Raw genomic sequence first — 13,630 nt, forward strand, 5'->3', positions numbered from 1 at the left:
CCATTTTACTCACCCCCGAATGAATATTGAGTTTTTTTTTCGACTCGACCACACGTGCATAAGTGCCTAAGAACGTATAGACACACGAAATATCCATAATGACGATTCCCGAGTTAATTACAACGAATTTTCTCGTGACGTCTATGTGTACGTATGTATGTATGTGCATATGTGCGGATGTGCGGATGTGCGGATGTGCGTATGTATGTCGCATAACTCAAGAACGGTAAGTCCTAGAAAGTTGAAATTTGGTACGTAGACTCCTAGTAGGGTCCAGTTGTGCACCTCCTCTTTTGGTTGCATTCGGGTGTTTCTAAAGGGGCCCTTTGCCCCTTTTTGGAGGTAAATCATTGTTAATTTCGATGTCAACTCAAGTGGTGTTATTATTTGGCGGGCACTTGGCGATATATCGCCAGTCTTTTGGTCGCCTTGTCACCAACTAAGCGACAAATTTGGCGATTTTTTTGAAAAATATGTTTTAATTTGGCCACTATTGGTGATATTTAGAGAATAAACTATTGAATCAATTTAAAGTTGCCAGTAATGGGGAAATGACATTAAATTGGAGTAAAAAAAATCATGTGATGCACCAGCTCGTTTGTTAAGGAAACAAGAGCCCTAATTAAATTTTCAAAATCACCGATAGAATTTAATCCAGTGCACAATTCTTCTATAAATCTCGTGAGTGCTGCAGCTCAAAAGTGTTTCTTGGAAGAGGTAACAGTCATGAGAAGGGAGTCACACTCATGGTAAAAGAGACCCCAAAAATGAGTAGACCCATAGTTAATATATTGTATTTATAGTATTGTATTGTATGTATAGTTAATATAAGAGTACTTTTAATTCATTTATCGAAGATATACATTTTTTACATGTATAATAAATTCACATTTATTAAAAATCGAAGCGTGAGAACTGACGCAAAGCTTGTGCAATCAAAAAATTAATTCGTGTGCGTTGCTCCATAATTCTTAAGATATGGTATTCAAATAACTACATATTTAGAAGAATTAAAGCCAAAACTGTACAATAAATAATTTAACGAATCCTTCTTTCTTGAGTGTTACTATAGCTAAAATTCAGTAATTGTTTTTTTTTTTTTTTATTTTTTCTTTAATTTTTAAAAAAATCGTTTCAACCTTCATTTTTTTCAGCTATGCATGGTATTTGCAATTAAAACATTTAATTTTTAATTTAATGTTTTTATTATAAAGTTTAGCCTTTTATTAATTAAAAAAAAGAATATTCATGAGAAGAAACGTACACATACTGAAAATTTCTTAAGTAAATAAATATTTATATAATTTGTACTTATTATTGAGAGTTTAGGAATCGGGATTTCTTAATACAGATTCAGGATTTGTTAGATTATTTCGAAAAGAAATTACATTTTTTTTTTTTTATAAAGGTAACACGCATGGGAAAAACGGTGACTCTCCAAGATTTTTTTTTTTATTTCGAAAATTTAAGCAAATTAATTCACAAATAATAACCTGGTTAGAAAGCTATAAATTGTATGAAATTTATGAAAGGAAAACTTTAATGTTTGTAACAACAAAAATTTTCAAATTGTGTCGAACCTTTATGTATTAATGCATTTAAAAATCCCCCAAACATCTTACAAAATTATCTCACAAAATTGTTAATTTACTCATTTGATGCTGATTTTTACTATTGCACCATTTAGTGGTGAAGGTTACTATCAGAGGTAACAAAAACATGACTAGAAGTAGATTCTTAGAAATTAGCACTGTCCCAAGGTACAACACTCTTCCTTACTTTAAGAGTTTTGAAACTTTTTGCACTGATTCACCATCTATTACACAAGCAAAATCATAACATAAATATTTAGAAAAGTTTTTCTTCATTTAAATATAATTCATTTTAAAAAATGGGGTTGCTTTCAATCGTTGAAACTAAAAATATTCTTGGACAATAATTAATAATAATAAAAAAAAATATGCACAACGATCAAAACTTGATTTTTTATCTAGCAATTTAAAAAATATTAATTCAAAAAAAAAAAGAAAAAAAAGAAAACAAATATTTGAAGAAAAATTTCGTAAAATTCTAAGATAATTTTTAAAAATAAAAAAGCACATTTTTTTGCATTAAAATGGTTTTTTATTAATATTTTATTTTATTTTTGTTAATTGAAATATAAACGATTTGGAAAAGATTTGCTTCAAATTTCAGTACTTTATCTTCATTAGTTCTTGACTTTAATATAAGAGTTTGAATGCAAAAAATCGGGATTTTTTTAATGATAAAAAAAATGCCAAATTTGACGATTTCTGTGCCCCGGACCCCTTAACTTTTACGTGCTGTACGATGCATCACTGTTGTCAGAAATCTACTTTTCTATAAGTAATTTTGAAATTAATTATGTCTTATTAATCCTATGTATGAATGTAAATACTGGAAACCCCAAAACATTTTATAAGTAATAGGATATAACGAGATTTTAAACTCTGAATTTATAAAAATAAAAGTCTAGTAAACTTATTAATAATTTGATTTTTTTTAAAACTGTTTTTCAGAACCTCACCACAATCAACCTCCTCGCATAATCCGTCGTTCGAACCGTGTCGTAGTTGTTGCGGGTCAGAGGACTACACTATCATGCATTGCTCAAGGTCACCCTGTCCCAACTTATCGTTGGCATCGATTGGTCGGGTCACAACACTTACCATCTGAAATTGGACCCACTGTTCGGAAAGAAGGAGGTGTATTGATATTTAACAAAGCTGTTCGGACGGATTCTGGAAAATATTCTTGTCAAATCAGCAATATAATGGGAGAAGATAGAGTGGACATGGAGCTTTTTGTTGAAGGTAAGCATGGTCAACATCCAGTATTGGAAACGCGTACATGGTTTAAGGAGAAATGGGTTTTGAAAAATACAACATTTTGTGAAATTTGTAGTGTATAGTGAGTGTAGGATTTGTCTTCTAAGCAATTACAATTTTGATAATCTAGCATGTACTCAAGAACGAATTTTTCATTTCAAACAACGTGTTTAAGATTTTAAGCAAATAATGAGCAAAATAAAAAGCAAAATGAATACGCCAAATGTATAATTTATAAGACCGAATTTATATTTGAAATGAATTTCCCGGTAGGCGCTAATGTAAAGTTTTGTTGAGCTGTTCAAAATTGCGCGAAAAATAGGTCAAATCAAAAAATTAAGTATGGAAATAAGGTGTCCTTGCCGATATCTTTCGAATAAAAAAAATGGTTCGAATCGGACCATTTATTTAAAAGTGATTGGGGGGTAGGAGGGGGCAGACAGAACAACAGACTGACTGACAGTTTTTCCCCTTCTCAACATCCTACTTTCAGAGTTTTATTTTTTTAAATATTTAATTAATTTATTTATTTTTCAGTTTTTTTGCGATATTTCTAAAATGCATTAAGCCTTCTTTCATGACTTTTAATAACAATATGAGTTAAAAGTCATTTATCCTATGGTCAGTACGAAAAGAAAACGACGACTCTAGATTAATTATAAATTTCAAAAATATCCGTATTTAGAAAGAATAACAAACATAAATTGACCTTTCTTTCTTAAAAGTAATTTCAAACCTGTCTTCAAAAAGAAAAAAATACTTCCAGGAAACGAAAAAATACTCTCAGTGTTATTATGTTTTTTCTCTTTGAAATGCTTAACTTGTTTCTGTCAAACCTCAATCCGTTGTATTCTTCTTACATAATAAATTTAGCATCCAACCACGAACTCTTCTTTGTCCAATACTAATCGAGTTTTCCGTTACACAACACTTGTTTGTTATTCAAGTCTTAACTAAGGTTAAAAGATTCGACTGCTTTAAGGAGTATAAAGTTTAAAGAAATTCTGGCTGAATTCCAGGAGTTGCTTCATTTACTGTTCAAGTGGCATTTTTAATGTTTTGAACTCTTTTTTCTGAAACAAATTGTCGATTTTCTGCCTTTACTCTTTCATTTTACAAACATTTTCATTTGTCGGAAATTTATATCTGTAATGCATTATATCCATTAAGTAATTTTTAATGGTTTTTACTTACTTACATCATTATACATTCAAAAGTAAGTTTGCCGGAAGCTATACATTTTCAGCTTAATGATATAGTTTTTAAATTATATTGCCAGTTTTCATATACAACGATTGTAGTAACCGCAATGTATCGAAAGGTTTTCTGGAAGCATAAAAAGGATTACTTAGGTTTGGTTTCTAAAAAAAAAGTTGCAATAGCAGAGAAAGTTATTAACTGAATATCACCTTCTTACTTTGCCTGCTAACTGTTACTTAATTAATTGGCATTTTAAAAGCAACTAATTGTTCTGCATCTAAGCGGTTCAAATGATTTATTATTTGATGAGGTATTTTTTTAGTTGTCTTACGATTTTAATCATAAAGTAATGAAAAAAAATGGTATAGACAGAAATTGGAACATTCATTCTGAGACATTAGTGTTTAACCCCCCCCCCCTTCCGTGAATTTAACTCCATTTCCATCTTAATACCAATACTGTATTTTATTTATGTATCGATTTATTTACTTTTCATGTTTTTTATTAATTTATTTATTTTACTTATTTTTTATGTATTTATTTTTACATACTTTTTATTTATTCATTTAACTTATTTTTATTTATTTGTTTATTTATTTTATTATCTTTTTATTTATTTACCTAATTTTTTTGAGTCTTTTCGTTTTCCTCATTTATAATTATGATTATTATTTTTTTACAGGCAATGCATTTCTTTTACCAATCTTGTGATTGGCGCCTAAACGGCTGTTAATCACTAATACATAGATATAGTCTTAGTGATTATTAGCTGTTGAGTCGCATACTTCTCTGCAGGCAGGTTCAGGCAATGATATTCACCGCCTGTAGTTGGACAATTGCAATATGGACAACGTAACATTTTAAAAAATTTGAAAAGGAAAAAAAAAACGTATTTTCAGGAAAATTAAATATAATTAAATTCAAGTGAGCACTTATAGCTCAGAATGAATGTTCTGATTTTACTTTATACCATACTTTTCGGATATGAAGAAACAAAGACAATAACCAAATATTGTATTCTTGCAACTGGCATTAATATGAATAAAGATACTTGTTCTTGACAGACATGGACTATAAATATATTTTAACATGGACCATAAATTCTATTTTCAGGAAAATTTGTGAACTTTGACGTAAGGCAAATGTTTTCAATTATCAGTTTTATTTAGCGTGTATGATTAATAGAATTGCGCAGTGCATTTTAATAGCAAATGTAAAATTGTTGGACAGATTTGAAAGATTAAAAAATACATTTTATTAAATGAGCATAGCAACAATAATATATTGACGATCATTCTATTTATTTTATGCAAAATCCTACTACCTGCAATTGATATTTCTCCTGAAATAATAGATTTAACCTTGTTCAATTCGATTATTACATCATGAATTCTCGTGATATTGATGTAAAAAATATATATTTCCTTTAAATTTAGAAGTTCATGAACAGTCGACTTAAAAAAAATAAAGTTTAGAAACACATTATCTAAAACTTTTGTAGTGTATTTTAAAACAAATTAAAATCTTGATTTGTTTTTTCAGAACCTCTTCAAGTAAGTCTATCTCCTCAAGAACAACAATTGGATGTCGGCAAAACTGCTCACTTTAACTGTTCTATTGAAGGACATCCAATTGGCAGCATTACTTGGAAAAAAGACACGAAATTTATCATCGGCAATTCCCGTATCCAATTTCCCACCCCCACTTCACTTCAGTTGCGACAACTGAAGCGGCAAGATTCAGGAATGTACCAGTGCTTCGTCCAGAGGGAATCTTTTTCGTCCCAAGCGGCTGCAAGACTCATTATTGGAGGTGAAGATTCCTAATTTCAGCTCTAATGACCCTTAGTATCACGTGATATGTTTGTAAAGAGCCATGCTTCATGTTCATGCAATAATGTTAGGATGGAGTTTAAATTGGAAGCTTTTGTGAGAGAATGCGTTTGTGTAATTCATTTATGTTACGCTATTTGTTTCTGCTTTAATTAGTGATAAATTTCATTATACTGATTGCGCCAGTGAACTTTGCTTTTGGTTGCTGCAAGATTTATCCGTTACAGTCTTGATTAATACAAATTTTATTGGGTTAATTAAAAATAAATTGAATATCAACGGCAGTAAAACAGTTTAGTGATTTTTCTTTTTCAAATAAATAAAATTTGATAAACGAATAAAAGTATGTTGAACAATAAAGATAAGCCCCCATCATATATTAAATATTGATTTCGGTTAGATGGGGTTCAACTCAAAAAGAGTAGATACAATTACAGTACGTTTAAGTACAATATGTACTTTTTTTTTTTTCAAAAAGAAAAAGTGCATTGATCTGAGCTTTAAAATAATACTATTCTTTGCATATATAGGGGCGTGGTTTTTCCATCCCTCCTCAAATCTATACAAAGACTATTATTTATTAAAATTTAAATAAGATTGGATAGAAAAAAAGTTAATAGCATTTGTTGTAGAACAAAAAGTTAATACTATTTCAGTGTGAAAACAAACGGATGTATACATGCAATGTACTAGAAAGCCTGGTTATCACATTCAGAGACTACGTTTTCGTTCTTATTAGAACTCATCAATATGCATTAGTGAATAACGAAGCTGGAGGTAGATGTCATCTCGTTGAAGCATATATTGCATATAGTTCTTTCTTAGCTCTTGCTTAAGGGCAGTATCTTGCTGTTAAAAACTGATATAAATTTCTTTAAAAATATTATACGAGATACTGAGATTAAAACGAAAAAGCAAAATTAAAGGCATCTTAATTTTAAATCATTCCTTCAACGCTCAATTATTTAATTTTATGTCTGGCTCTAACAAGATTGACTTATGCTTAACAAACTGCCATTATAGTTTTAACTACTTTTGAAATATTCTAATCATTCATGTCTCACGACTTACTAAGAATGCATTTTATTTTATTTATACAGACCTGACTCCACAGTTTAAACTAGTGTTTCCAGAGAAGACCGTTCGTCCTGGAAGCTATGTATCCCTAATGTGCATTGCGAATGGTAATCCTGCCCCACAGGTAAAATGGACATTGGATTAATATATGGACGTTATCTACTCGACCAGGTGTTTTAGTAAGCACTTACTTAAGTAATGGCGGTGATGTCATCAGCTACGTGAATATTACATCGACGGATGTTACTGATAGTGGTGTCTATACATGCACAGCTTTCAATGAGGCAGGAAGTGCAAAACATTCCCGGAGGCTCAATGTTTTTGGATCTTTGTTTATCAGACCGTTGAGCAACTTGACTGCACTGGCCGGAGGACTGTTTCGCGTCATGTGCCCATTTGGTGGATATCCATTTGAAAGCATTGTTTGGAAAAGAGGTATGAAATTATATTCAATATATGTGTTTTGACATTTTAGCTGCTATATTATTTGATCCAGTACCCTATTGAAGGTATGCGGCACATATTTTCTAGTTAAAATATATAAGTATATCCTTTGAATTTATTGAATTCTATATTTCATGTTTTACTTTAATTATTTTTAAAAAAAAACCTAAAAAAAAAAACTCCCAGGAATATCTAATACGACATAACTGTTATTTTTTCTCATTGAAGTATCATCATTTATTTTTTAATATGTACAAGTTTATCACAGTTTATAGATAAATATACATCTCGCCTTGCTATTTATATGGAATGCATATCAAGAAAAAATAAATTTTTAGTGCCTATTTTGTATATTTTTCGAAGTTACCCGTCATCTTCCAGCAAAGGTTTCAGCGTATACTCGTATTAGTTAACTTTTACACAGTATACTTTCGATTAATTTCACGACTTCACACACTGATTGATCAAACGTAGTGTATCGGAAAATTGGATGTGAGTGTAGAATAGAATGCATGAGAAAAAAATATGGTTTATACATTCACCTTTTTGCTGCTTATATTTTAATTTAACATTTTAATCTGACTTTTGGAATGACATGATATATTTACTGCGTGGGTTCTTAGTTATTCTATATTTTACTGGAATGCTAAATGCTACTTATTAATATTGTGTATCGAAAAAAAAAAGAATTTTTTTTTTATAGTGCGGTAAGGTTCCCTTGTGTTAGTATATGTACAAATCTTGTTGATATGAGCTGATTTCTTCAGCTGCCTCTAGGGGCCACGCTGACTGTCGACTTAATACACCAGTAATAATTAGTTAAAGCAAATTAATTACACTTACTGGATAATTCACAATTAATATTATATAAAAGTAAATATTCTGAATATAGTTATTAATAACAAAATTCACAGGATATACTTACATATTTTAACTAGAAAATATGTGCCGCATACCCTTCGATAGGGTACTGGATCAAATAATATAGCAGCTAAAATGACAAATTAATTTTAATTATTTATCAAAATTTGTTAATTATAAAAATTCGTTTTTATCGTTTTCTTACGGTGTGTTTTCAAATAGAATTCTTAGTTCCAAAAGAGCCTAAAGTGACATTTTAAGTGAGCGTGAAAATTTTCTACTCGATTAGAATTAGGGATTCCAATTTCTTACTATAAATAATAGTGAAGAAACGAAAAAAAAAATCGAATTTTGTGGAATAAACTGCTCCTGATGTAACTAAAGCATTCGACCTACAAATTTCACATGCTCCAAGGATACCATGTGTTATTTTTCCGCTCTTATTGGAACTAGATATTCTAATTGTTTATATTGCAAATAAAAACAACTATTTAGATTTCCCGATGAAGAACGTTGACAGCAATAATTTTCCGAAAGACAAGCGCTACTGATATAAGTGGGGTTTAGATGTAGTACGTGTTATGTGCTATCTAATCAATGCACTTACAGAGTCATCTTGTTTCACCATTAGGAGTTATCACTCTTATCTAAGAAGCTGTACGAGGTTCACCCTTGTGCAAATTAACTCGAAAAATTAAGAAAACTAAGAAGAGATGGTATTTCATTTAAATTTATACAAAATAAAAAGTTTTTAGAGCATAATATGATGTCTTTTTACTAACTTTGGGACACGATTCAGCATGGAATCCACCATTTTTTACAATCATTTATAATATTTAGATCCTTGTTCCAAACATGAATTAGAGCAGTTATTGACTTCTCCATAGTTGAACATCCTGTATGCAATAGACGATTCTTACATATATCCCAAAGATTGTCAATTGACTTGATGTCAGAAAAGATTTTAGGCCATTCCAACTAGAGGTGGGCAATGTCGTTCTTTTTAATGATCAGAGGATTTAACCGACTTCGTTCATTTAAAAAAAGTTGTAGTTCAACATGCCATGTTAAATTTTTATATATAAAAAAAATTGATTAACTGTGACATCAGAGAATTTGCAAAATTGAACTTACACGGGAAAAAGTGCACTAATTCTGAATAGAAATATCATATCTCCAACAGTAGTATGGTCACAGATAAAAATAAACAAAAAAAAGTGAATGTGTACTTTAGGTTACGTAAAAAAAAAGAATGTAGATCACGAAATATATAAATGTGAGAACTACAAAAAAAAAAAAAAAAAAAAAGAAACAGTCTACAGTATAAAACACGAGAATAAAGAAGCGTTTATTAAAACTATGCAAGGCGAAAGAAATGTACAAAAACTTGCCAAAAATGTTGTAATCATAAAACGTCTGCTTTTTGAATGAAAACTCGCGTAAGTTATCGAAACTGACCTTTTAAAACTCCAAAACAAACATCTGTCAACCATGACATCATCCGAAAAAAAAAGAGGTGCGTTCCTTGAAATATATTTTTCCAGCTACAGCACTGTAAACACATATGTAGAACTACCAATAGACCATGTAAACAAACAATATAACAACAAATATGTGGGCAGAAACAAAAAAAAAAAAGCAACACTTTTCTGAATGGAGGGAAAAATTGAACAGTAATAATCATTATTAAAAACCTCTGGAATATTATATGTAAAATAAGCGACTTGAAAGTCGCCAAGCAAGTTACAAAAAAAAAAGCCAAGTTAATGCCGATGGTAGTTGATAGGAGGAATGTTGTAGAGGACAAATGATCTCCAGAAAAATTATGAAAGGTATTTTTTGACATAATTTTGCTGACAGAAAGCGTGAGAAGGATTTTCGCGTGGGGGTGGGACAGTAAGTGGAAAGTCCAATCATTTTGTAAGTAGCCCTTATAACTTACACAAAACATTACTAATGGATACATTTGAAAATTTCATATGAATTGCAAGGGTTAAAGAAAAACGATTAATAAAACAGAAAATAAACAGTTTCGAAATGAAAAATATTATACCGCACTGAGGAAAGGGAGGTTGGGAAATTTATGAGATTGATTGAGGGTTTAAAATTTGAAGACGAATGTAACTAAAAAAAATCGATTTTATCATAAGTGCATCACTACAATGCTCCAAACTGCTCACCGTTCAAAAGAACGGTGGTTCATTTTTTAGGTGAACGAACGGAGCGTTCGTTGTAAGGATTCGTTCTTTTCGACCCGTTCGTTCATGAACGACACATCCCAAATTCCAACGTCTCAATATGGTTCTCATATATGAATTTCTGAACAGTTTTGGAAGAATAGAAACGGTTTTAAATAATGCTTGAAAATCCCTATTAAATCTGGATATCGTTTTTTTCAACTCCGGTAATACATTTTTTTTTTTTCAGAATATTAATCTATTGCTCAGAACACATCATATCCTAAACGGGCTGCAAAGAACCAACCCCAGCGGAACCGAAAGAACCCCAAAATATATAATTTTGAGGGTGTTTTATAAATTGGATTATAATCTTTCGCTTGGAGATCTCTGCACGTGTTAAGTTCTTTCTCCTTGAACCGTGAAATTATTTTCGTCGCTAAATAGCACTTTCTTCCAATATTCAGAAGTCCAATTCTTATATTTTAACTCCCACAAGTAGCACATTTTCTGCACTCATTAGGTCAGAAGCTGTTTCCTTATCGGACGATAGGCTGAAAGAGGTACCTCCGAACAGTAGATGAGCTATTATTAGTAGATGAGCTCTTTTTTATTTTTTTTTAAATCTCTATTAAATGCTGCGCTAAATTTTCAACGGTCTTTTTTACTTTGCATAAGTAGAGACTCTTCTCTACTTATGCAAAGTTTTTAAAAACTTTCTACCATATTTCCTTCTCCGCTTTGGAGACGTGGATTCTGTTTCTCTATTTTGTTTCATAATACTACTCACAGTTGCAATACCAACGCCAACTACCTTTGAAATCTCTCTATATAGGCGTTCGGAAAAAGTAACTATGTTTGTACGCTGTCGTGGTGTCACATCCAATGCTGACGACAGTGAAATATCAATTGACATGATCATAGCTACAACTTACTTTTTCGGAAATTTCTGAAAATGCGCTCTCAGAAACCTTATGATTGGTGTAAATTGATGACAGGTAAAGGATTTATGCCTCCCATATATATTTTTGCAAATTTTTGTTTGATTGCTGAAGAATACTTCGAATGATTTCAAAATTAATGGAGACAATGCTTTGTTTCAATGACTTTGCACAAGGGTGTACGGAAAAAAAGTCAGCTACAAAGTCATTTAGCAGCATCAAATTAAAAGGAAAAACTTCTTTCGCGCAATAAAGTTAAAAAAAAGTAAAATTAAAAGACACCTGTGTTTGATCGAACAGCTGTACACACCAAAAATGAGCGTGTAATGCTCAAAATGATATATTTCAGCACGGATAATCAGTTATATTATTTGGTGAATTACTAAGAACTTAAACAGTTTTGTAACAAAAAAGAAAATTTGAGGAATTGCAGAGGTCGGCAGAAAGTGTTTAGGGGTTTAAAGATCCTATTATTCAATGCAATTGAATTGAGCTTACGAACGAAAAGTCATTCGACTAAAGGGTTACTAACCCTTGTAACCCCGATTTACGTGTCTGCAATAGGGTTGAGCGATATCAGAATTTTAACACCGCGATACATCGCTATCCAAATACCGATGTTTTAGATATATCGATATGTTTTAGATGTTAAATTAAACATTTTATGGGAGAGGGGGTTACAAAGCATATAAATGCAATGCCTGTTATCTAAGTAAGTGTCTTCTACAGAGAAAAGCCATCGGCATCGGCCATCTTGATGAATAAATATTTCAGCAATATATTCTAATAATAATAGCTACAGCCAGGATGCTCATGTGTGTGGGGGGGAGGGGGGATCATGAGGCAAATTATACTTTCGAAACTTTTGGAGACATTACTTTAGATGAATTTAAGTCGTTTTATAAGTGGGTCGCAATTCTGGTGGGAAAAGGACTACTAAGTAAAATTGAGGAGTGCCATCGCAGTTGGGGGGAATGGGCACCCCTAGTTACATCACATCTACATATTAAGATCGGCAACAGAAAAACGCAATAGGACATATAATTGAATCGAATTGAAAAATTATTTTTGTGTTGAATAGTCCATTCATTGAGGAAGGCAACAGGCTATATAACATCACGCTATGACTAATGAGTGATTTTATACCGACTCAACCAAAATAAGAAAAAGTTGGTTGCATGACCGACTCGGATTTTCTTTAAATTTGGTACACAGATTGTTGATAAAAAAGGCATAAAAAAGTCCAAATTTTAAGGTTCTTGCTCCACTTATTTTTTGAGCTACGGGTTCTCGAAGTTTGTCAACCCGCTCAAAATGCCAAAAAACTGATGTTATTTTTTATTCTAAACAATTTTACTCATGCAATATAAAAGTGTTTGGTATCTATAAAAACTAGTCCCTCCAGGTAATCAGAAAAAAAAAATTACAATGTTTAAAATGAAAACGGTTAAAGCACAGTACTCTTAGAATTTCCTACCACAAAATTTTGATTTTGCCGATTTCGTTGAAATTAAGACATTGGTTACAAAAAAAAAAGGGAAACAAACCAATGGTTTGCTCACTTCTAGTAGTATACTGGTGTTCCCTATAAATAATTACACAATAAATTATTTGGGTTTCACACTCCTTCTAGGAATTATTTAAGCTGAAAGACAACCAATAAGGTAAAAACATGCAATTTTGACCACCTTGGCAGTTATATATATATATATATATATATATATATATATATACTCAAGAGCAAAAACATTATGACCACCCCTACATTTTGCAATGAATTCGCCTGGGTGACGTGGAAGGCCCGTGATCAGGTGGAAGTGGTATTTAACTGCCAAGACAATCAATAAGGTAAAAACACGCAATTTTGACCACCTTAGCAGTCATTTTTCTTTTAAAGGGAGAGCACAAGAAACTTTTTTAAAAAAAATAAGCTACTGATATGTTAGCTATTCACAGGAAAAGAGCTTACTTTCGGTTATTATTTGCATAAAGAGATATCCCGCTGATAACATATGCATGTGATCTATATATATATATATATATATATATATATATATATATATATATATATATATATATATATATATATATATATATATATATATATATATATATATATATAAAGATCTCGTGTCACGATGTTTGTTTGGGGTAAACTCCGAAACTACTCAACCGATTTTTCTCAAATTTCATATCTATGTGTCATTTGGTCTAACTTAAAAGATAGGCTAGTTTTTATAATTTTTTAT

At 31.1% G+C, this 13,630-nt stretch overlaps 1 protein-coding gene across 1 annotated transcript in view; it reads left to right on the forward strand.

Moving 5' to 3' along the window:
- The window catches only part of LOC129221948 (cell adhesion molecule Dscam2-like), a 157,864-nt gene that overhangs the window by 10,305 nt on the left and 133,929 nt on the right, over positions 1-13,630 (forward strand). Inside the window, 4 exon segments of the mRNA XM_054856340.1 lie at positions 2,541-2,834; positions 5,592-5,861; positions 6,982-7,100; positions 7,102-7,393. Of these exon segments, the coding sequence (XP_054712315.1) occupies positions 2,541-2,834; positions 5,592-5,861; positions 6,982-7,100; positions 7,102-7,393 (975 nt within the window).

This window comes from Uloborus diversus, chromosome 5, assembly GCF_026930045.1.
Source record: "Uloborus diversus isolate 005 chromosome 5, Udiv.v.3.1, whole genome shotgun sequence".
In the NCBI taxonomy this organism is placed as follows: Eukaryota; Metazoa; Arthropoda; class Arachnida; order Araneae; family Uloboridae; genus Uloborus; species Uloborus diversus.